Raw genomic sequence first — 24,743 nt, 5'->3', positions numbered from 1 at the left:
TGAAGGGGATATTAGCCTTGTCTATTGTCCTACCAACAAGAATGTGGTATACATATTCACCAAAGCTCTTCCTCACAACAAATTTGAAGGGTTCTGCAACGCTTTAAATTCAATCTCCTTTGGTGGATTACCCTTGTATGCTGATCACCTATGACTCTAGGGGGGTTTGTTGGGTTTTACTCACGCTTACGCTTACATAGAAGTGTTAGTGATCCATAAGTAGGACACTAGGATACTTTTTACTCTTCTAAGAGAGGTTTTTTTTCCAAGTCATTTTTATTTTCATGTGTATTTACATTACACATTTTAGTCACTTACCACATAGTACACACATCTAGGTGTGTATGCACTTTAAGTCACTTTCACAACCCTAAAGTCTAAGGGTTGTACTTTGTATTTTGAATTTTGCACTTCACATTCTATTATGCAAACTATCATGTTGTGACCACTCTCTCCATCTATCTATCAGTCGTGTTCACTTCTGCTCCATTGCTATACTTCAGTCTTATAAAACATACAAGAGATTAAAACCAAAATCTGATACATAAAGGATGTTGGCTGAAGAAGTATGCCGATTGGGCAATAGAGGAATGATTCCCACTTCTCATATGGAAATGGAAGAGTTGTCACCAATGGTGATGGATCCTCCTTTGGATCTAATATCTTAAAGCCAATCTTGGCAATAAATCATGTGGAAAGAGGCCCCACTATTTGTGAGCCAAGGCTTCTTCTCCTTAAAAGAAGCAAGAGCCATATTCTCCATGTCAAACAAGTGTACAAAGACGGACTCAATGGTAGTGGGTGTGGCCTTTGAATCCTTGGATCCCCTCCTTGAGCTTCAAATGGGAGTACTTTTGCCAGCACTTCTCCGGATGAGTGCCCTTCCCCTTACACGACCATAATGAATAATTAGAATAATCCAAGTTGTCCTCTTCAGGCAAAGGAAGTGTAGTTGCATTGAGGGTGCCATAGGAGGCATCTTTAGACTATGGTGACGGGTCTTTTGAGAAACATGGAGGGAAGGGGAGGAGATGGCTGCCATACAATCTGACTTGGTGATCTCCATTCTTCTCGATCTTCATGAGAATCATTGCGATAACCTCACCATCTTTCAGAAGAATGATGAGAATGCTTATTCTCTGAATCATCAAAGTTTGCAAACTAGTGATAAAGATGAAGAGTCTTATAGATTGGAGAAAGCCCTTGCTTCGGCTTCTCATTGTGGCTGACTGCCTCGCCCACTTGGCCCGTCTCCGCCTGGCCTGTCTCCGCTTGGTCGCGTCTGTCTGGCCAGTCTCTGCTTGTGATCACGTCCAGTCGTTTGCTGCCTAGCTCGTCTTTGCCTGCCGCTTGGCCCGACTAGCCGCTCGTGCCTAGCTCGCTTCCTCACCAGCTGCGCTTGTGTCTCGCCTGTGGCACCACCTGACTGCATTCTCGTCGGCAGCTGCCTGCTCGACTGCCTGCGCCACCCGAGTGCCTGTCTGCCAGCGCCTGCTTGCCCGTGCCTGTCCTATTCGAGACTGCCCGACTGTGCCCGCATGTGTCGCATCAGGCCCCGTGCTCTGCATCAACAAGCATTGACCTGCTGTGGCGGTTCTGTCCTTTGCCTCACGCACGAAAGACCTCCCTAGTCGACTGGCTCTGGTGCCTCCATCCTATGGTGCACCTTCATGCCACTAGCATTTGTTGCTTTCTTCGTCTGCAGCATTCCCCCCGGCATCATAGCAGCTAGTTTGGTAGCCCCTAGTAGTGACGTGCAATGGAAACCTTTGGTCAGACGTCGGAGCATTTTGCGAGTGCCCCCCAGTCAAACACCTTGCGCGTCTTCTTTTTTGAGGAACAACTCCTTTCCGTCCGTGCCACAGAGCTGGAACTGAAAGAAACAACAATCTATGGACAGGTTGTAGGACACTCTCCATCCAGGGCCCAGCTTCGGGATTGGCTTCACTTCACGCTACGCATTGGCACAATGCAGATTGCGGAGGCAGTTCTCATGGGTCAGGGGATCTTCATGGTTCGACTCACCTCCGTGGATGCAGCCCGCGAGTTAGTGGATAACTCACCTTATGCCTCTACGAAGAGGGTCATTTACATGGTTCCTTGGTATAGTGGCTTCACAATGGAGGAGTTCGTGCTTCACAATAGGTTTCCTAGACACCCGATCACCTTTCTATTCCCCGGATTGGCAGTAGAGTATCGTCGGTTATAGTGGAGGACTTTGGATGACTTTTCGGCATAGTTCTTCCTCCCTTTTTCACGGATGCAGTGACAGCTGCAAGAGTCCCGAAAGTACGGGTGGTTGTAAAAAATACAAAGAATATACCCAAGTTTCTTGAGATTGAGGCAGACAGACACTCTTTTAGGCAGTAGATTATTGGATAGGGCAATTTGGCCAGTGGCTGCGATGCCATGACTTTGGGCATTAAGCATCAGACTGCACGTGTTTCGGAGCCAAGGTGGCTCAGCCAGTAGAACCACAGGTGGATGTTGACGGTTTCACACGGGTCCAGCGATGACAAAGAAGGAGATGGCAGGGGGGGCCTCAACTTGCCCCTCATACACAGCCACGGCAGTAGAGAGCAGGAGGGTAGGCGATGGGCCCCATAGCAGCCCCCCGCTCGTCCCACCCAGTAGGATCACAGGCCTCCACCCCCACCACCCATTGAGGCATCTCAGCTCCCCGCACCCGAGATTCCCCAAAACCCATTTCCCCCTCCCCCCCCCTCCCCCCTCCCCCCACGCCCCCAAATCCATTTACTAGCACCAGTGGATGGACCAAACTATGCTTTCTTCTTTCAGACCTCTTATTCAGGAGACAGGACGATGACACAGATAGAGAAGGAGGTGAGGGGCCAGGTTGCAGACCACATCTCCTAGTGGATGGGAGAAGCAGAACTAGCACTTTTTTCCTAGTAGTGGCCAGGGTGCATGATGGACATTAACTGGTGGGCTAGAGTTGAGGTTCCACATCTGAGCATTATTTTTCGAGCCCCTCCACAGTGGAGTTCACCGACGGATGTGATCGAGTGGCTCCTCGCACAGGCTTCTCACTTCTACCAATGTACAGAGTCACACCTCTCAGCCTGGCTAATTGACGCCCTAGTGGTACTACTTGGAGCATCTATCATCCCCATGGTCCGCCCAAGAGCCACCATGGGGAAATGGAGTTCACCCTCCAAGCTTGCGGCTAAGCACATTTGCATGCCCCATAGCTCTTCCTCTTCATCAGTAGCTTCCACACCGAACAGATGCTTGTTCGGCCAGTCACAGGTTTCGCCATGAGTCTACACCTAGCATCCTGGAATGTGAACAACCTCCACTACAGTGGGGGCACGTGGTTCTAGGAAATTGATTGTTTGGTAGGAGTTGCAGCTTGTCATGCCGGATGGATCAATATCTTACTTCTTTAGGAGCACAAGCTCACCCTCTCCCAGGCCCATTGGGTAGGGAAGGTACTTCTAGGTAGCTCACACACCTACTGGGAGTACTCCATTGGTGTCCATTGCAGGAGTGGAGGCGTATGCACCTCTATTGGCCCAAACCTCACCGCCTGTGTACGAGACCATGGGACAATTGTGGCAGGGAGGGTCTTATGGATCAGACTTGATATAGGGGACTCGTGCCTTGGAGTCCTTAATGTTTATGCTCCTATTGAGGTTAGGGAACGCATGAGGTTCTAGGCGGAGATTGCAGTAGGACTTTTGGAGGTGGACTCTTGGATTGTTGGAGGAGACTTCAACAACCTGGAGGCCTTAGAGGACCAGCAAGGCAAAGGCAGAGATTACTAGGGTATGGCAGGAGAGGATCAAGAGGCATGGGAGGTCTTCCTCCTCGTAGTAGGAGCACATGATGCTTGGCGGGACCCAGCTTTCCATAGGAGGGAGAGGTCGCTGGACTTCTCTTGGGGATACAGGCGGTTGGGTGGAGCTCATCTGGAGCGGTTGGACAAGTTCTATGTGGGAGAGTGGGGGTGCTCTCACAGAGGCCAGGTAGGGTAGTTGACTAGTACCACTTTGTTTGATCACTGCCCGGTTCTCCTCACTCTTTTATTCCGCTTCAGTCCATGGCACGTGATCCTGTTGGATCCCAGACTCGATCTACAGGCGGGAGGGAGGGGAGGAGGCAGATTGAGCAGCTCTGGACTAGGGAGTGGGCCACGGGGGATCGGATCGCAGAGGAGGTTGTAGAGGCCTTAGCCGAGTCAAGCAGGATCTGCTGGGAGGCAGCGCTACAGGCCAGGCAGTAGAGTTGGGAGGAGGAAAGAACACTCCGGCGAGACCTAGCAGCCATGCAGAGACTCCTCTAGGAGGCACCAAGGGATCCCACTCTCCACACGCAGGAGGTGCGCGCACAGGTAGCCCTTACCGGCCTTGAGGACAGGCGCTTTGAGTTCTCCTTTCATACCTCAGCAGCTTTTTGGGTGCGGAAGGGGGGCACGATGCGCAGGGAATTTTTTAGGTACATCAGCCTTGCACCTCAAGAGACCAGATTCGCAGCCTCCGTGATCAGTATGGGAGGATTCACTCTAGCCCAGATGAGGTATTGGAGATTGCAACTGACTTCTATAGACAACTTTTTCAGCAGGAGGCAGTCTTAGCTAGAGTACATCGATGTAGACAGCAGGTCTGGGATTGCATTCCCCCCTGGTCACAGAGGAGTTGGGACACTCCCTCCTAGACCCCTTCACAGAGAAGGAGCTAGTTGAGGCCTTCAATGCACAGGATGGGCAGAAGTGCCCGGGAGAGGATGGTCTTTCTAAGGCCTTCTTCACTACCCGCTGGGAGGTGGTGAAGGACCCCCTACTCGTGGCCTTTCAGGAGATTTTCGGCTCAGGACGGATGCCAGGAAGTTTATCGGCAGGTCTTGTTAGTCTCCTCCCCAAAGGGGGATATCGGTTGGAGTTGTCCCAGTGGAGACTGATCACCTTGTTGTTAGTGGCTAATAAGGCCCTGGCCAAGATGATCGGGAGTCGACTTTGCCCCATGCTTCCAGATATCATTCATGACACCCGGAAAGGTTTTGTCCAGGATAGGAGCATCCTAGACAATGTCTTCACATTTTTCGAGGTGACCAAGTGGGCTCAACATAGTGGTCAGGGATTGGTAGTACTCTTGGACTTCGAGAAGGCCTATGACAAGGTTGACTGGGACTTCTTGGAGGGCACCATGGCGAGGTTGGGTTTCCCCCAGGCATGGATCTGCGGCACTTTACAGATTGGCCACTAGCAGGGTTCTCATTGGTGGCAAGAGGGGGGAGGAGTTTCGGCTAGAGAGATATGTCCGGCAAGGCTGCCCTCTTGCCCCATATTTGTTTCTACTCTTTGTGGAGGCGATGTCCTATTTCCTCCGCTCACAAGTGAGCAAACTATGTGGCCTGCGACTTCCGGTGAGGAAGGAGACTGAGCTGTTGGGCTTAGAGTATGAGATGATACCGCTCTTTATGTAGAGGATAATGAGCTGATGTTGGAGAGAGTGAGACTAGCTCTGGAGGTATTTTGTACTGTAGCTGGAGCGAAAATCAATTGGTGAAAGTCTTTGGTTTTCTTACAGATTCGGACTCCAGTACGGAGTGGGGTGTCCACCTGGGGTTTAGATGGGTGAGCAGGGGACAGACCGTCTGATATCTAGGTTTCTAAGTGGGACTCGACATCACTCCTGCCTAGCACTTTCTTCCAATTCTTGACTCTATTAGGCGGAAGCTGACCTACTGGAGCACTGTCCGCCTTTCTTTAGCGGGCCGAGCCCTAGTGGTCAACCAGGTCCCCCTAGCGACGACTTGGTACATCGCCTCTTGTTGGTGTCTCTCCTCGTCTTGTGTGGTTCAGCTTTGCTGCCTAGTGCGGAATTTTCTCTGGGCTGGCTCAGACGGTTCCAGGGACTCCCGGGCCAAGGTGGCATGGGTGACCATCATCCGACATCGGTCTGAGGGAGGGCTTGGGGTCATTGACCCAGAGTTTCAGATCTTGGTCCTTTTGGGCGACCATCGTCTGACATCGATCTGAGAGGGAGTGCTTGGGATCATTAACCCAGAGTTCCAGAGCTTGGTCCTTTTGGGCAAGCTAGTGGTCCGTGGTCTCACACCAGGTGGGCAAACCTGGAAGGTCCTTTTGCATGAGGGTCTCCAAGAGTGCAGATTGGCGGGGGTTGGAGCCCATCCATGAGATGGATCTTCACGACTGCCTAGATCATGCCACCTAGATCTTCCTTCCTTCCCCGCAGTTTACTTTGAGTGTGGCAGGGCCTTCGCAAGGCCCTAGTTCAGAGGCCCCCAGGATGTCAGGAGGAGATAGACTGCCAGCCAATGGTCTGGAACCCCTAGGTCGGAGATCGGGACGGGATACACATAGGTGAGCGATCCCACATCCAGTGGGCTGGCTGGGAGGCTGGCCCTGCTCGTACTATCAGGACGTGGAGGGAGGTGTACAAGATGGCTGATCAAGAGGTGTTGCAGCGGGCATCAGAATGTTAGCGAGGAGTTGGTTTCCACATCCGATGGCGTCTGATTAGTACAATCTGATGCTAGTACGGTACTAATCGAACTAATAAATCTTGGACCTACGTTCGATGAAAGAAAAAATACATATAATTTTAAAGGGAGAACTTGAAAGGATGAATGAGATGGTGGGGGAGGGGAGATTTTTATAGAAAGGGAGAGTGAATTTGTTAGTTTAAAACTTTAATCTTTAGTCTTTTCTCTTGAGTCTTTGTGTGAGAGAAAGAAAAGATGGAGAGAATGAAAAGAAAGAAAGAAAAGAATAGAGAGAGAAAAGAAGAATAGAGAAGATTCAAGAAAGAAAAGAAAGGTAAGAAAGAAAAGAAAGAATAGAAAAAAATGGTTTATGGGGCTTGAAAATGGTAAAAAAAGTGACCGTTTGTTCGCCGCAAGGCCTAGGCGTATGGGACCCACAGCCCATGTAATGGTTGACCATCGGGAGTTCGAGGTCAGCGGACAGGGCGCAATCAGGCGACTCCGGCGGGGAACGAACCGGATGGGTCTAGACAGGATGTGGCGGATGGGAGTGGACGGGTCGGACGAGTTGACCCATCCATTGGACGTGGACAACCTTGAGTTGACTTGACAAGGAGGGAGATCAACTCAGCAATCCCTTAAGAGTGGCTAGACCCCCCAATGCGAGAGTTGGTGGAGCTTGGGGAGGTGTGGGCTGCTAGATTCTCACCGGCAGGTATCTCCTTACAGGTAGTAGGTAGAGTGGGTGGTGCCCCCTGCGAGACTTTCTTTACCCAGCTATAGGTTCGCAATAGAAACGATGTAGATGTTCCACCTAGAGGAGATTAGTTGTCACATGTACAAAAAAACTGCTGCATTTACACAAAATGCTGGTGTAGACTATTGCAAGCTGTTGTGGACAGTCACTTGTACCATGAACAGTTGTGTTTGCTGAAAAGGCTAATGTGACTGGCTGTGTTTGCAGTTGGGGATGATCGCCTCAGGTTCAAACAGCTTTGCATCTTCTTGTTTGGTGATGATACCATGTTTGTTGAATACAATAGTGTGGACTAATCAATCCTTGCATGCAGCCCCAAGAGTTAGTGAGGGCACCAAATCAGGTTGAGAATGATGATGACAGCAGCATCAAAGAGGAGGAGTATGCCGGAGAGGGAGTGTGCAAATCAACAATGTGCAGAAAAGGAACGAGTTTGCCCAGCCAGCTCAAAAGTTATAGATAGCTGAAAATATGCCAAACTGGCCAACCAGCATCTGGGGCCCAATAATGGGCTGACCTACCAACAAAATCTTGCTGACTGCAGTAAATGCAGTTTGACTCCACCAAAAGACTGCAAAAGTGATGACGTGGCAGTATGAAAGCAAACGTGGTAGTAGGGATATTGACCTTGCAGTCTAAGGCAGTCGCAGTGTGGCAGGGGATAGCAAAATGACTAGAAAACTCAGGAAACACATGGGAAATGCACACTAAACTGTCACAGCTCCACTATCTCTGTCAGGAGCTAACAACTAGGAGCTGACAGACTGATAAACCTTGAAATAGGCAGGCTAATGCTTCCTCTACTACCCCATCTACCTCTCCTTCCCTTTGACCCTTGACAGATCCTTCTTCTTCTACCTCGTCATTGAGTATTTCTACCCACCCCTTCCCTATCTCCTCAAGTTTCTTCTTTGGGGGTGGGGGGGGGGATTGAGTTGTTGGGGGGGGAGTCTTCTTCATCAGATGAGGGGGATTTACCTTTTGTTAGAGAGGGGGAGTCCCTTCCACAAATAGGTGTATTGCTGGTATTGGAGGCTACTCGGTCTACCTCACAACAACATGAGCCTATCACCATTCCTAGGTGGTATTAGCAGCTCATACATGAGTTGGGGATTACTCATTTCCTTAAGACCAAGTATCTTGCAGATGGATCCTTGGACAAGCATAAGGCTAGGCTTGTTGCCAAGGGATTTTCTTAAAGGGTAGGATTTGATTACTTTGAGATTTTTGCACCTATAGCTTGGATGTCCACTATTTGAGCTATCTTGGCTCTTGCAGCCCATCACCACTAGCCTGTTTATCAGATGGATGTGAAGTGGACCTTTCTAAATGGCATCTTGGAGGAGGAGACTTATGTCTCACAGCCTCTTGGTTTTCTTGTGTAGGGGAACGAGGACCATGTTAACAGGTTGTGAAAGGCCTTCTATGGCCTGAAGCAAGCTCCTCGAGCTTGGTACCGGAGGATTGATCGCTTCTTCTTATAGAGTGGCTTTTATTGATCAGATCACGATCCCAACCTTTATTATAAGGTTAAGGGTGATAGGTGTATCTTGGTCATTTTGTATGTTGATGACTTTATTATCACAAGAAGTGACTTGTAGGAGGTTGATCAGACTTTGGAGATCTTGAGACAAGTGTTTTGACATAACGGATCTTGGCATTTTATACTTATCCTTGGTTTGGAGATTTATCAGAAGGTAGAGAGCATCTTCATATCCTAGCACAAGTATATCTTTGAGTTACTTTTAGGGCTTAGCATGGCCGAGTGTCGGTCTATTTCTTGCCCCATGGATCTAGAGTCCAAGCTTTTGGTGATCGGTGATTCTCTTCTAGATGCTACTTAGTATAGGTGCCTTGTTGGCTCATTGATCTGGCTTATTCATCTGCGGTTGGATGTTTTCTTTGTGGTGGCATTATTGTCTTCTTTTATCAAGGCTCCTACTTAGGCTCCCTAGAGAGCCATTTTGCATATTTTTTGCTACTCATAGGGGATTCGATCCTAGGGATCATGTACAAAGAGGGGGTCACTCTTTCTAGATGGAGTGATTCCGATTGAGTAAGTAATGTGGATTCAAACGACTCACTATAGGTTATGCTTTCTCGCTTGGATCAGACGTTATCTCATGGTGCAATAAGAAGCAACGTGTTGATGGATTTAGCTTTTGACATAGCATAAGATGAGTTTGCTAGGATGGGTATATCATCAATATAAAGTCCTAAGATGATGACAATGTTTCCTTGCATAAGAACATAAATGTGTTGGACGCTTGTCTTGTGCTGTCCCACTTTCCTTTTTTCCACTAAGTCTCCCTTTCTCCAATAAAGAGAGCTCATTTCTTTTCATTTTACATCCATTTTCTTGGCCACAAACTCATGTACAATAGCTAAAGTAGCCCAAAGTTGGCCCAATGCTCTCTGTCCTCATCCTCCACTCCATCATCCTCAAATACCTTGATATTCCCTCTTCTTTCGCTATTGTTTTATAGGACAGTACATCTGTAAATTCATTATAATATCTCCTTCTCAAGCTCTTCTGCCGTTGTAAAATCAAGATTGATGTATCTTGATCCACCATACATAGGGGCTGTTTTCTTCTCAATCTTACTCTTAATTTATAAAGAAATTAGTCATCTTAAACCATAGCAAGTGTGTGTATGTGATGCATTTATACATATGTTTTTTGCATGATCTTGTGAGAGAGAAATAATTCTCCTCTCGCTGTTAGGTTGATTGTAACTGAGCTCATCCCTAAGAGACTCAGGTTAAGTAGAAATACATTCGTTCCCGGGAAGGGGGGGGGAGGGGGACTGATTGCCCATCTTCAACGCTCGATTGGTCTCCATTTCTTTTAATCGCTCATGGCTGTAATTTTCTAAATACTTGTCATATTCAGCCTCAAGTATTTGTTCTTTGTATTTTCTGGAATGATTAAGACTAAAAAAAAAACAAATACCATAATGGTGAGCATATTACTTGTTCAGGGTGCTTACAAAAACTTAATTGTCATTAATTTCTTTCCAAGGGTTCTCATGCTCTTACCCTGAAAGCACTAAGTAATGTGGGGATATTGCAGATATGATAGAATTCCATGCTGCATTAAAAGTCCATTTGTATTAGCTATTGAATGATTGCGCTGGACACGTCCTTTGAGTAGTTAATGAGGAAGTTGTTGACGTCTTGTGCTTTTTTTTCATTTCATGTATGAAGATTTTGTACTATGTGTATTTACTTTGATGATGATTATCATTGAACTATTTGCTGATAGAATTTTCTTTTCTTGGAATAAAGATTGGCTCTTCCATGTGTGTCCCCATGTGGCATGCTATTCATCACATGGTTGCCATATGTGAGGTGCCAAAATAGCAGTGTTTGAGTAGTCAGGCGTAATGGCCTACTCCTCATTGTGAACATCCTAATTGTAGTTGTGCAGTCTGTTTCTTCAATAGAACTAGACACTGAAATGATTATGTATACTCTAAATTCTCTCCCTGAACGTTAAGCTTTAGTGTAACTTTCATACTTTCCTAAATCCAGCCCTTTGAGGGAGCACTATTCCATTATCATTCCAAGAGTTGATGGGTCTTTCTCAAGAAAGGTAAATAATGAAATTAACAAGCTGAAACACAAGCATCATTAGGAAAAATCAATGGGAAATCCATCTCAAACTATTGCCATCCCAAGGCAACTTCAACTCAACAAATGCCAAAGAGCAAGCATTCCAATTACTGAATAGGAAAATGAACTCGATTTGGAGAACAATGTCAAGGGAAGATGAAGAAGAAAGGAGATTGCTATATTGCAACAGTCTAGGACGTCATATTGAGTAGTGCGGGAAGCGGCTGAGCAAAGAAAAGAAGAACAAAAGATCAAGTATGTGTGCTTTGTCTGAAGAGCCGTTTCAGCAACATTGGAGAAAGCTAGTTTTGCATCTGATGATTGATGCTTCAAAGTATATAGTTTCTATTCAAAAAGAGAAAATTCCGAATACCACATCAATGACTTTTCTTTCTCTTTGTACTTCGATAGTGCATATTTCATCCATGAAAAGTCTCTTTGAAAGGTTATCAACTCTAATTTAAAAATACATGAAATGCGCTAAATCAAGCTTTCTGATGGACTCTGTGTATCTAAAAATTCTACAGTTAAGGCTGAGAATGAATTTGGGGGAACCATTCAAGTTATCATAATTGACAGATAGGGTTGAGAATGAATCTGGGAGAACCATTAAAGCTCTCATAGTTGACAAGGGAGGTGAATATTTTGGAAAATCCTTTCAGGGTTTTCAAAAAGTGAAGGGGATCTAGCACCAGCACATTACCTTGTGTACCTCTCAGCATAATGGTGTAGCTAAGAGGAAGAACCACATAATTATGCAAATGGTTTGATGCACGATCAATCACACTTATCACTCACAAAGGACAGAGGACAGGATAGAATTGGGGGGCTGGGGGGATATGGGGGACCTAGTAAACATATCTGATGTACCTTTTATTTTTCCAGGGCTCTATATAAATACCCGTGGCTCGACATTTTGTAATGAATCAGTTTGAGGACAATTTGGCAGTTGTTGTGCCTTAGATTTTGTTTCTTTAACCCACAGCGCCCCCCCCTTAGTTGTTAGGGCATTGGATTATGTCCTATAACTTGAACAATTACTTTCTCAAGGCCGTAGCATCGTAAGTACATTTTCTTTTTCAACATGAAGCTTTACCTAGTGCTTGAAATAACATTCATCTCAATTGCAAGTCAGTGTGTGTTTTGAAGCTTTGGCCTCATACATGTGAACATTGAGTAGATGAGTGCTGCTTACTACTTTTAGGGTGACATTTTAGCTTACATTGGGTATATATTTTAAAATTGTAACTGCCACTTTAACTTTGGTACTGACAGTTGATATGCCCTTTGTTTACTTTGTGTTTTCTAGAACAGGAGAATATTGTGCACCTGCTAGAGCTCAGGCAATTAAGGCAAAGTTCCCTTTGGCGGGTTTGTACTACTGTTATTCTGCCAAAAGTACTGTCTGTACAAAACAAACAAATGAATTTTAATCCACAGTTACTGTATTGTTTCTAGCCAGATTTATAAAAATTTTAAGGTTATCTATGGCTTTGTTACATATTTTATAAAAGGATTTAACAGGATTAAATTTAGTCTAGACTTTATATAGTGTTTTAACAACTTTTTCAGTGCCTCAGTGTGCAGAGAACCTTTATTTTCATAATGTCATGTATCTTCCCTCAAGAGCAAGCTTTATGCTTTGATATAATCCCATACATTACATTGATATGATGTAGGTACTTTTGACCTTATCACAAAGCACCAATGTCCTAGGCCAGTGAGCCCCTCTGCAGTATTTTTTCTGCACAGTCAAAGGGACCTGTGAACCACTTACTTTTCTATAGTTGTATTTGTATTGGATAGGGATGAGATGTAAAAATGGCCACATGGCCAGCATGTCGTTTCCAAACTGAGTTTGAGATCTGATTTAACTGGATTATCTAATAATAGTACACAGTTCACCTGATGCTGAATCATGCATGCCTAAGTGACTGTCTGAAAACAACATTCAATGCAAGACCTTTAACACCTGAAGTGCATGTGCTTAAAGATGTTGCCCATTCCAGGCCATTGTTTCAGTTTACCAGAACTTAGGCTTGGACTTTAAAGTCTGTATGATATCCCTTGGTGATGACTCTTAACTTCAATCGAGGACAAGGCATTTGAAACGACATGCAGTCTTTTAAACTATAATCTATGCTTTAATAAAGCATAGATAAGGAATTTTCCCAGCTTGCCCACCTCATTTGCTTTCCTTGTAGTTGTAAGATAGTGCCAAATAATTTATAATCAATCTTGATTACCAAAGTGACATTTTATATGTAGTGCTCCCATACTATCAAGGCATAGTCACAAGCAATGGGGGACAAGGATGGGGATGTAAACAGCCCCAAAACTCAAATTAATTAGTGAATTCAAAATTTTTATTTTAAACAAATGCGGTCTTGGAGAGTTTCAGTGTTCTACATGGAAACCCTAATTTGGGAAGCCCCAGACTTTCTATAAATAGACAGGCTGGCCTCCCATTCAGTAAAATCTTGTTTTCGTAGTTTGCAGGTGCTAGAGCTTTACTACCCACACCCTATTCATGGAGGACATCTTAGGTGAAGTTGCCCACACTGTCTACCATCGTTTGGTGCCTGTTTGCAGCCTTCTTCTAGCTGTTCTATCCTCCTACTGTTGTTGCCAGCTATCCACCATTGCTGAGACTTTGCGCTTACTGCCTGGCATCAGTTTGGAGGATGTGTTTACTGCTCTAGAGGCTCCATCTGCTGTTGGTGACCTTCCGCAAGCTGCATTTGCTGCACAGACACTTTGCCTACTGTTGGCGTTACTCCCCAAGCTGCATTCTGCCTAATCAGCTGCTGCCTGGTGCCTGGAGGACCACTTGGAGGCTATGTTTTGATCTCTATTGCTGCCGCCCTGACTGGTAGACACTATTCAATGCTGCGTTTTCAGATTTTCTCGCTCTTTTGCTTCTTACTGATCCAACTGCCTATAGCTGCATTTGTTGCTGCAAGACACCTATAGAGACTGCCTTGCTACATTCAGATCCCGTTAGGACTACGGCACACTCTCCAGCTCATACTTTCTGCCTCGATTGTAACCAGTCTTCCTCCTCAAAGAAAGTGGTAAAAAACATGATTTAACACTAGCAACAACAAGCAAGACACCTATAAAGACTGCCTTGCTACATTCAGATCCCGTTAGGACTACGGCACACTCTCCAGCTCATACTTTCTGCCTCGATTGTAACCAGTCTTCCTCCTCAAAGAAAGTGGTAAAAAACATGATTTAACACTAGCAACGACAAGCATAAAATTCTCTTAAACTGAAAATGCACACTTTACCACTTAAATTTTGGACAATGGACAGCTTGTTGGCCCAAAAACTTCCTTTTGGTATTTCTTTATCTTGTATTGCAAATGGATGGAGTATAGTTGAGATTTATTGATCTCCTTTACTAATCCAAGTGCCACTTGCTGTTAGTAATGACCCGAAAGCCTTCAAACCAAATATCCCCTTGCTTTGCTTGGGGAGTTGGCCTTCACCTTGGTCCTTGTGGGACAAATTTAGCCCCAAATTAAAATTGACTGGTCGGCCTCTTCAATCTTCTCGAAATTCTTCAATTTCAATTGCTGGGATTGAATTCCTAGGCCTTAAATTCGGAGCACGTATCTTGAGGTGGCTATCAAACCCTAATTTTTATTTGTGAATTAGGGTTTATAGTAGAAATTGATTGAAATCTCGTCCTTTGATATTCAAACTGTTGGAAAGATGATGAGAGGAGTTGAGAAATGGCTGCAAAATGAGAGAGAATGTTGAAGAGAAAGAAAATTAATACTTTCATGTTGAGAAAATGGAAGAAATCAGCTACTGCTCAGTCTAGAGAGTCATGAAAGCTGTCTAGAGTGCTGCCCTATCTAGACAGTCTCCACCATTAAAACACCTCAAATTTGATGTTGCCTGGCTAAAATAGCACTCAAAGTGCTATCATCTACTACTGCAGACTCTTTTGGATATATCTCTAGCTCTTGGAGGGTCTCCTGCTGGTTGGAAATGGCATGTTCTAGCTTGCGCAAGGTTAGAATGACCGCCAAGTGGCAACCTTTTTATCCCATTTTTTAGCTTATTAAATAAAATTTCAGAATATTAATTATGAAAATTAGTTTAATAATTGTTATAGTGCTTTAAAAAAACAATTTCAGCAACCAATAATTAAATTAGCTAGATTAGTTTGTCTCTTAAGTATGCTTGAGTAGTTATTGACCCTTAGATTGGCATTAATTAATTAATTAATGCTTATCTCTAATATTACCATTGACATTAGTGGCAAATAAATTGATTTAGGCTTATATGTAACACTAGATACCACCTAGTACCTTACGGACATGACTTATTACAACTTTTGCCTTTGGCACCAATTGATATTTTGGAGCCCTAGGTCCCACACTATGAAATAATTAATGTGCATCTCACATGTGCAAGACTCAAGTCACGTTGCACATTTGATTAACTTTTAATCAAATGCCAAGGAAAGTAATAAAATTTCATATCCTCATGACAGATCACCCCCTTTAAATATTTGCAATCATCCTCGAATGTGTTGCAATGTGCTTCAACATTGTTTTACCAATAGATGCAAAGTGGATGGAAGAGGTGTGAAGAAGATTGTGGAGTCACTGCTAGGGTTTGCATTGAGGAAACATAGAGTGTACGACCATGACAGAAGCACAAGGAGACAAACTCAGACATAGAAGCAAAACTCAAACCCTAAACGCAAAACTCAAAACTCAAACACAGAAACTCAAACACAAATAGAAGAAGGGAGAGAAATAATACAACTTTGAAGTGAATGAATGCTATAAATGAATGTAAGAGTGTGTAGTGTGCCCAAGGGTAGAGCAGTGTGTCGAAGAGTGACGTCTATTGGAGACAGAACCCAAGTCTGTGACTACGAGTCGGAATGTAGGAAGAAGAGGATGCTGTAAACACAAGTGTCAGTCGATGTTGAACACCTAAAAGCAAGTAGAGTGAGTGTGAAAGAGGGTTGGCAACAGTCAAAGGAACACAGCCAATGAGGAGCTGCCTGATGAGAAGAGGTTGTCGCAAGCCGTGGAATGCTGATGCAAAGCTGTGTATATGGTCGTCAAGATGTGGCAACTCTAAACACAAGCAGAAGAGGGTCAGAAACTTTTGCCAATGCTGATGGAGGAGGGATAGAAAACCATGTGTGTGGGGATTGATGGCTGAAATTTGCACACAAGGGTGAGAAACCCGAACAAAAGGGGATGGGATTGAATGGGGGGAGTCTGTCTATTTATAGATAAGCAATGGATCCTCCCAATTTAGAGTTTCATTGAACTCTCTTGAACCGTGGCTTGTTTTAGGGTTTTCATTAAATTAAGCTTGTTTTGGGGCTGTTTAAGTGGCTAATCAGCACCAAGGCGTGCCATCCCAAAGCAACGAGGGTATTGGACAAAGGGTGCAGAGTGGTTGCCCAATGGCCTACCAAGACTATAGAGGCGATGGCTATCTTACCAAGGGAGTCCAAGTAGTCACCCTAGAGAGAACAAGACATCGAACAAAGGGTGCTCGTCGATTGCCCAATGGCCTACCAAAGGCAAATGGAACTACAATGAACTTTGATTTTTTTGTTTTTTTTTTTGTTTTTAAGGGAGAGAGGGTTGTGGGCGATTGAATAACAGTAGAAAACGGGGAAATGAGAAGGGGCGGCTAGGTCCAATTCATCACAAAATAAACAAGCTATCCATCCACTCGAGGATGTCAAGGACGAGAGAATGGTGATGAAGTAATGGTGGTGTGGTGGACAAATCACCGGTGGAAACAGCTTAGGATCCATCTAGTGGTGCTCTACACAGTGAGTATGCTACATGCTGTGAAATGCTCATGTAGCAGGTGTCACTTGGACAATGTCCCTCGTGGAAAAATTGTTCACTTTTCCAAGCACCCTAGTATAAAGATGATGAAATCATGCATTGCAAAGGGTAAAGGTACAACAAGGGGGAAAGGGCAATGTCGAAGACAAGTGCCGAAACCTGTAGAATACCAAGAAGAGTAGGAACCCCCTCTCAACCTTGAATGTTGATGCCGAAGGAGGAAGAGGAGCCAAATGTCAATCTTTATGTAGTGTCAAGAACCATGATTAGAAGTAGCATCCCAATTGGAAGAGCTAGGTAGAAGTCACCACCATGATAGCATCGAGAGAGATGCTATATGATCCGCCTCGGGAGGGGAAGCCTCTACGTTGGTAGAAAAGCAAAACTCCTAGGAAGATGAAACCATGAATGGAATGGTGTACATCCCATATCTCCAACCCAAGTAGGACTAGACAAACCTGCTTGTTAGCCCTGCACTTAAAACAAATTTCGCAAAAGAGAGTAAGATCTACAATCACAGAGGTCAGTAGTAAGATGCTCGAAAAAACGAAACAAAATTGAAATGGAAAATTAATTGAAGGAACAAGTGTAATAATGCAAATGTTTATGGGTATGTAAATGCAGGGGAAGACTTAAGAATGAAAGGGAAAAAGACAAGACTCCTATGGGCCCAATTCTATAGCCTAAAGTTCTAAGAGTGCGACAATGAGAAAAAGCTAAGAGGGTGGCCACCATCGCATACACCGACTAGCAAGTAATTGCTAGTGAAACGCGGGACGAGGTGGTGGTAGTCCTAGATGAGGGTAACTGCTAGTGAAACGCGTGACGAGGTGGTGGTAGTCCTAGATGCGGCAAATGTGATGTGAATGCATAAAGTGAAATGGGTGCTACTAGACCAATTGGTCAACCCCTCAGGAGTAGAGAAGGATGGTTGTTGAGGTTGTCCATGTGCCACATGTCAAGTAGCTGTGGGGACTGAAGGAGCAGACGGGGTAATAATGGAAGGTGTAGCGCTACTAGATTGTGTAGTCGTACTAGTCGGTTGTGATTTTTGGGTTGTAAACCCTGGGCCTTGGAGCGCCCCTCCTCATCCACATGGCTTGCCCTTTGGACAATGGTTGCAAAATCTATTTTTCTTTGGAATTTGTTATCAAAGGGGTTGTGTTTCTTTGTTTCCGTTGGAGAAAGTGGTGTCACCCTTGTTTTGACTTGACTTCGTATCTTGTGAGTGCTTGCCACTTTTGGTTTTCCCTTCCGAAGAAGAGGCAGCCAACCCTCATACCTTTGAATGGATGTGAGTGGAGGTTGTCGGGCAACTTATTCAAGAAGAATGTGAGTTGTCATCTGACTTGGGGGACATGTAGTAGCAAACTCGGTGAGTAACCACTGAGATTCAGCCAACTTGACTTTCAAATCATCCCTTTCCTTAATGGAAAAGTTCTAAAGCTCAAAATCGAGATTGATATGTCGAGTGTGATCTCGAGCCACATAACGGTCAATGAGATGGCTCCAACACTCAGATGCGAGGGGAAAATGTTGTAACTGAGAGTGGAACAAAAAGCAACCCTCTACATTATCTCAACATTGGTTGTGGCATTGCGGGCTCTCCATTGATGGATGTGATCAAGGTGAGCTAATCGGGGGTCCAACGACGAGTTTCGAAAATCCCTGAGATTCAAACACTTGTTGCATGAAGTTCGATCAAGCGGTGAAATTCAACCTGTTAAAACGAGTCTTATTCGTGAAGGCATTCTTGGCTATTTCAATAGGAGTGGTAGGCTCGAATAAGGTGGATAGGGTGGATATTGTGGTGGAAAGGATTACACTTGGAAATGGGTCCCAGAGTGCCCACCAAGCATATGAGAAGTATGCATGTGAATCCAAATGTTTACATGGGATGACTAGGCATGGGCATGGTCACCGCATGAGTACCCCATGGTGGAGGGATAGGGACATATGGAGTAGAGGATGAAAATCCTTGCATAGGAGTGACCCATAGAAAGTGTGATGATGCACCATAAGCACGCGATGGAAGTCCTTGCATTTGAGAGGTCATGGTGTGTGTGTAGCATGGGGTAGTGAGCCAATCACAACCGTCCTAGTGGAAAAAGATGTGCCTGTAGGAGGAAAGGTAGAGGGAATTGTATTAGAGGGTCCTTGCATTTGAGAGGTCATGGTGACCCATATTGTGGAGGGGCTTGTGGGAAATGGTAGGTGACAATGTTAAGAGGTGGGATATCCCCTAATGAGGCACCTTGATGTGAAGTGGTAGGGAAGTGTGAATATGGAATAGAGAATGAGAATGTGCTAGGAGCGGAGATAGAAGGTCCAACTCCCAGTGTGGTAGAGGTGGATATGGAATGTAAGCCGAGGTTGTGAAATGAGTGTGATATGGCTTCAAGAGAAGAGCGTGGAATGGGAGGGAGAGAAGAAGAGTAATTGACTTGCTCAAATGAAACAGAAGATGTAGGTATACCAAACGATGAATGTCTGTTTTTTGAAACCACTTGATTAAGATTTACATACATTTGACCATCTGGATCTTGCACACCAAAAGGTGAAACAGGAGAGGGTTTTGATTCGAACGACTCAAAAATGTTGTATGAACTTGACATAGGGCTTGGCTAAGATGATGAAGATTGATCGCCAACCGTCCCAAATGTTGTATTGCCTCCATGATTAGAAAGGTGGCTAGCCTCACTAACCGGTCCAAAAGGAGTAGCAAAACTGGAAGAAATGATATCTTTTGGTCCATACTTGTTGCGTAGGTACTCCTCAAACTTCTCTGTGAGGTTAATGAAACTTGGAATATTTGGTATGGATGTAAATATAGAGGGTGATGGTGAGGGTGAATGTGGAGTGTTGTCTTTCTCATGGAGTCCATAATGACTCCTTAGGGCCTCCAGTGATGGAGAAGCCTAATAAGATACCATGGGGTCATGAGAAGAAGGTGTCTATGACATTGTGATTCGGTTACAAGTCATATTGTATGCCTCATGCAAAGACTAGCACTCCATAATATCCGCATGATACTCTTTATAAGAGCATCAACTCTGATGCCATGTGAAGAAGACTGTGGAATCACTGCTATGGTTTGCACTGAGGAAACACAGAGTGTACGACTATGATAAAAGCACAAGGAGATAAACACAGACACAAAAAACAAAACTCAAACCCTAAATGCAAAACTCAAAACTCAAACACAAATAGAAGAAGGGAGAGAAAGAACAAAACTTTGAAGTGAATGAGTGTTGTAAATGAATGTAAGTGTATAGTGTGCCCAAGGGCAAAGTAGTGTGTCGGAGAGTGATGTCCATCGGAGACGGATCCCAAGTCTGTGACCACCAGTCGGAGTGTAGGAAGAAGAGAATGCTATAAACACAAGTGTTAGCTGATGTTGAACATCTAAACGCAAGCAAAGTGAGTGTGAAACAGGCTTGGCGATAGTCAAAGGCTGTAAATGCAGCCAATGAGGAGCCATCTGATGAAAATAAGTTGTCGTCTGATGATGAGAGGCTGCCACAAGTTGTGGAAGTCTGACGCAAAGCTCTGTATGTAGTCGCCAAGATGTGGCATCTCCAAACGCAAGCAGAAGAGGATCGGAAACTGTCGTCAATGTGGGTGGAGGAGCGCTAGATGTAGACGAAGGTGTGGTAGCAATCAATGGGGCTGGACAGCCATATGTGTGGGGACTAATGGTTGAAATCTGCACACAAGGGTGAGAAACCTGCACAAAAGGGATGGGACTGAATGGGGACATCTTGTCTATTTATAGATGAGGATGAACCCTCCCAAATTAGGGTTTCATTAAACTCTCTTGAACCACACTCCGTTTTAGGGTTTTCATTAAATTAAGCTTGTTTTGGGGCTATTTAAGTGGCTAATCAAAATGATGATGTATTTCTTAGCTCAACAAGAGGATGACTTGCAGACCATCCACAGTGGTTGCAACTTTACCTAGATGCCTTTTAGTTAGAGCTAACTTCAGTTCGAGCTCAGTCAGGTTTAGTAGAGCAGGGATCCAGAGTACCTGATGCTCAAGGTAGGGGGAGGTGGCACCTCCACTCCTCTAGTTGTGAATACCTCTCGTATGTAGTGGATCTCGGATGCATTAAACATGCATCCAAGGTATTGTGCTGACAATATGTTTGCCATGGGGGCACTACTCAGTGCACTAGTCACTATGAGATGCATGCAAATGAGTATGGTTGTTACCTCGGCTTTGAGACTATACTTTTGCATCAATTTGGGATTAGTTCATGAAGAGTTGGGCATGAGCTTTTGCCTCAGTTTTGAGACAAATTCTGATCAGATTCAACTCAATTTTTGATCAGTTTGAGAACCGTTTATGGTCACTTTTGGGATCAGTTTTGCATCAGTTTTTGCATTAGTTGTTGATTAATTTTTGCAATCAGATTGTGATTAGTTTGGGATCACATTTGCAGCAATTTGTGGTTAGCTCTCAGATCAGCAAATGATCAGTTTATGATCAGATTATGCTTAGTTTTCGATGGTTTACAGCTGGTCCCATGGACAATAGCATATTAGTAAATTCCATTGATAGTTTCAGCCATGGTTTATGCTGAGAATACTCTTTACTACGGTTGTGAAGTTAGAATAGTTGAGAGACATGAGTTATGGATGCGTCCAATGGGTTTCTAGCAACAGTTCTGTGCTAATTCTCAGTATTATCTAATGTGTATGTTGATTGGAGATTTTTAGCAAGGTTTGGGGCAAATGGTATGGTTGGACAACAGTGGCCAATGTTATGACTATGATACCTTATGGAAATTCTAGTGCAGTATGCTTTTCCTTTGGCACAACAGTGCAATTGAGGATGATTGCAAGGATTTCAAGGCTTGTCACAGGGACATGGCATTAATCAAATGTGCAAGGTTGTCTAGTACATGTGATGGACATGGCAATTATTTCATGGTAATAGGCCGAGTCTCGAGGATGTAGTGTGTGGCTAAGACAAAAGTTGTAATAAGTTATGTCTTACAAGTACTAGGTGGTACCCGGTATCAGATTTGGGCCTAGACTAATTTATTGGCCACTAATGTCAGTGATGATATTAGAGACTAGGTATTACTTAATTAAATAATGTGTTTAAGGGTCAATAACTGCTCAAGGATACTTGGAATATAAATTGGCCTAGCCCTCCAGGAGCAGGTGACAATAGTCCAAGGTCCTTCTAGTGCATGTGATAGTATACAGGAGGGGGCAGTAGTCTTTTTGGCGGTCCTAAGCTATAGGTGAGCTTCCATGGCTGTTTGAGTAGGGTGGTAGTAGTTTTTTAGCATTTCTCATGATGAAACTCTGAAATTTCTCTCTATAACATTCTCTCTCACCCTCAGCCATCTCTTAGGTAATCTTAGCATTTTCCAACAGTTTGAGCCATCAAAAGAAGAGATATCAGTCAATCTTTGATGTAAACCTTGATTGCTGTAAGACAAATGTCATGCACATGGCAGTTATTTCATGGTAACATGCGAAGGACCTTGGGAAAGCAATGGGCGTCAAAGGCAAAATTTGTGATAAGTTATGCTAGTTGGGTTTTGGATGTTAGTTGGTGTTAGTTTTGGTCCTAGGATAGTTAATTGGCCAATAAGTGTCAGTGGTGATACTAGGGACTGGGCATTAATTAATTAATTAATGCCAATCTAGGACCACTTAGGGTTGCAAATGGCCTAGCCAATTAAATTGTGGATGGGCATTTTCAATTTTGGGCAAGGTCAAAAACTTGAAACTAATTTTCAGAATTAATTAATTATAAAAATTAAATAATTGGTTGAAAATTGTTGGAAAATGAGATTAGAAGGTTGCCACTTAGCAAAAGTGCCCATGCAATGGTAGAGAAGGTTGTTTGGGGGTTGGAGAGTCTTATTCGGTTCATTGGTTGGCTATGAGAGAGAAGTTGCTACTGATAAATTTTTAGGACTTGTAAGAGGTCTTTGATTGCAGGCGATAGCTGGCAAGAGATCTCTAAAACTAGGTGACAGTATTTATGGCATTAAGGACAGTAGGTAGAAGCATTTAATGCAGGCGACAATAGGTTTTATGCTTCCAAGCAACAGGCCATTGTATTAACTGGTTGGAGCAAGCAGATGGGAAGCATTTCGCATGAGGAAACTTTGATTTCTCTCTCATCTCAACATTCTCTCATCTTTTCTAGCCTATTCCCTGATGTAATGTACATACGCAGCCATTTAGTGCTCTGTTCACTTTAGAAACATTGGAGGTAGCCCTCAACAAGATGGCTAATGGAAAAGCATGTGATACTTTGCAATTGAATGCGAAGATGTTGAAATGGACAACAAAGGAGATGAGACTGTTTATGTTGCATGTGATACATCATGCTTTTGCATATGGTTTTCCCCAAGAATGGTAGGGAATTTGGATATAACCATTGTATAAGAGAGGATATTGCAATTTACTCACAAACTACTGTACGATTATGGTAAGTTCCGCCATGGCAAAGCAATTCAGCACTATCCTAAAAGGAAATTGAGTAAATGGGCAGAAAATAATGACAAACGAGACAATTGAAGGTGTTCTCAATCAGGTTTGATGGATGGAGTGAGAATTCTACGATCCTGATTTTATGCATAAATTAGGATTTAACAACCACCTTGGGATTTGTGCTAGCAAATAGAGACACTGTACACCAAAATCAACAGCTGAAATTCAATGAATTGTCAAGGATTTTAGATGCTAGCCCATCCCATTTGATTTGGGGGGACATGGAGAAACAAAAACATCAAATTTTGAGAAGGGGGCAACGGAAATGTCGCGTCAATAGAGGGGAGGGGGACCTTAGAGCCTAGGTGCTTAGAAGCTAAAACTTAGAATACAAGTTTCATACTCAAATCAAAGCTTTCTAATTTTCAAGTTTCAAAAGAGTTTTACAAAAGGCGTAAGCTCAAAGGAACTTTTATGATGAATACAAGGATAAGTGCAAAGAAAGAACAATTGCAAAGAAAAAAGAGTTTTGAATTTGCACCCCCAAATGCTTATGGGGCTCAAGGAATATGTGTTGTTTATGCAAAAAAAACTTAAAAGACTATGATGAGGGTGGAAAAGGAGTGAAGTTTGAGTCCTTCATTGATGCACAAGATAGTCTGAAAGCTTTGACTTTCATTTAAAAGTTTGATGTAGCCTATTGAAGGGGAAACTTCATTGAATCCTCTAAGGTTCGGAAGGTAGCCACTTTCTTGAAGGGGAATGCTTTGCAACAGTGGTCCATGCTCTTAATGCAAGGAAGAGCACCATCAACACGGGTACAATTCAAGCAAATGTTTGCATCGAATTGGTTGACAAGTAGTTTTTAGGCGGACATCACGATAGCTAAGAATAAGCTTGATGCAAAGGAATGCGAGAATTTAGAGAAATACAATAAGAAGTTTTGAGAGGTATTGCTGCTCGTAACTTGTTATCGTTCGATACCCCTTCACGAGCAAGTGGAAAATTATATATGTTGGCTGCCTAAAATTGTCACACAGCTTATTGGAAAGCTTCAATTACATATTCAAGGATACGTGGACAACAAAGAGTTCTTTATTGCTCCACTTGAGGGTTGTGACGTCTTGCTTGGTATACTATGGTGCCATCATATGCATGCAGGGTGATTGATTCACATGCCAAAGTGATCAATATTCAGCATAAGAGCAAGACCCATACACTTGATGTAAAGTTGAAAGGGAACTTTGTCCCTGTTGTTTCAGTCGTTGCTATTTCAAAAGTAATGCAAAGTCACATTTCAATGTACTAGGTTTTTACTAAGGATAGTTGATAATGAGCATGTTGAGAATATGCCAAGTTAGAGAAGGATCGCATCTCATTTGTGAAAATGTATGTTGATTGCTTCTCTCAAGTCACTTATAGGGTAGCTACCACTTGAATGGCCTAAAGATCATGGCATAGATCTTATCCTTGGATGTAGGCCACCTAACAAGCCACCCTACAGAGTTGGTGCACTTTAGTATGAGAAGATTATGAGCCAAATGAGTTGTTAGAGAAGGAGCTGATTCATTCCAATTCTTCACCATTTTGTTCTCCAA

The 24,743-nt window shown here is 43.8% G+C and overlaps 1 protein-coding gene across 4 annotated transcripts in view; it reads left to right on the top strand.

Moving 5' to 3' along the window:
* The window catches only part of LOC148038136 (histone-lysine N-methyltransferase), a 48,826-nt gene that overhangs the window by 7,119 nt on the left and 16,964 nt on the right, over positions 1–24,743 (top strand). For 3 of the 4 annotated variants that reach the window (XM_087669357.1, XM_087669365.1, XM_087669340.1), the window contains exon 2: positions 12,150–12,238. In XM_087669357.1, the coding sequence (XP_087525483.1) occupies positions 12,150–12,238 (89 nt within the window). The remainder of the gene's footprint in view (positions 1–12,149; positions 12,239–24,743) is intronic. The other variant, XM_087669349.1, reaches the window with a different exon arrangement.

The sequence above is a fragment of the Lygodium microphyllum genome, chromosome 3, assembly GCF_053477565.2.
Source record: "Lygodium microphyllum isolate KBCC chromosome 3, Lygodium_microphyllum_v1.1.10, whole genome shotgun sequence".
Lineage (NCBI taxonomy): Eukaryota > Viridiplantae > Streptophyta > Polypodiopsida > Schizaeales > Lygodiaceae > Lygodium > Lygodium microphyllum.
Note: the sequence above shows the minus strand (reverse complement) of the source record. Positions and strands in the feature narration are given on the sequence as shown.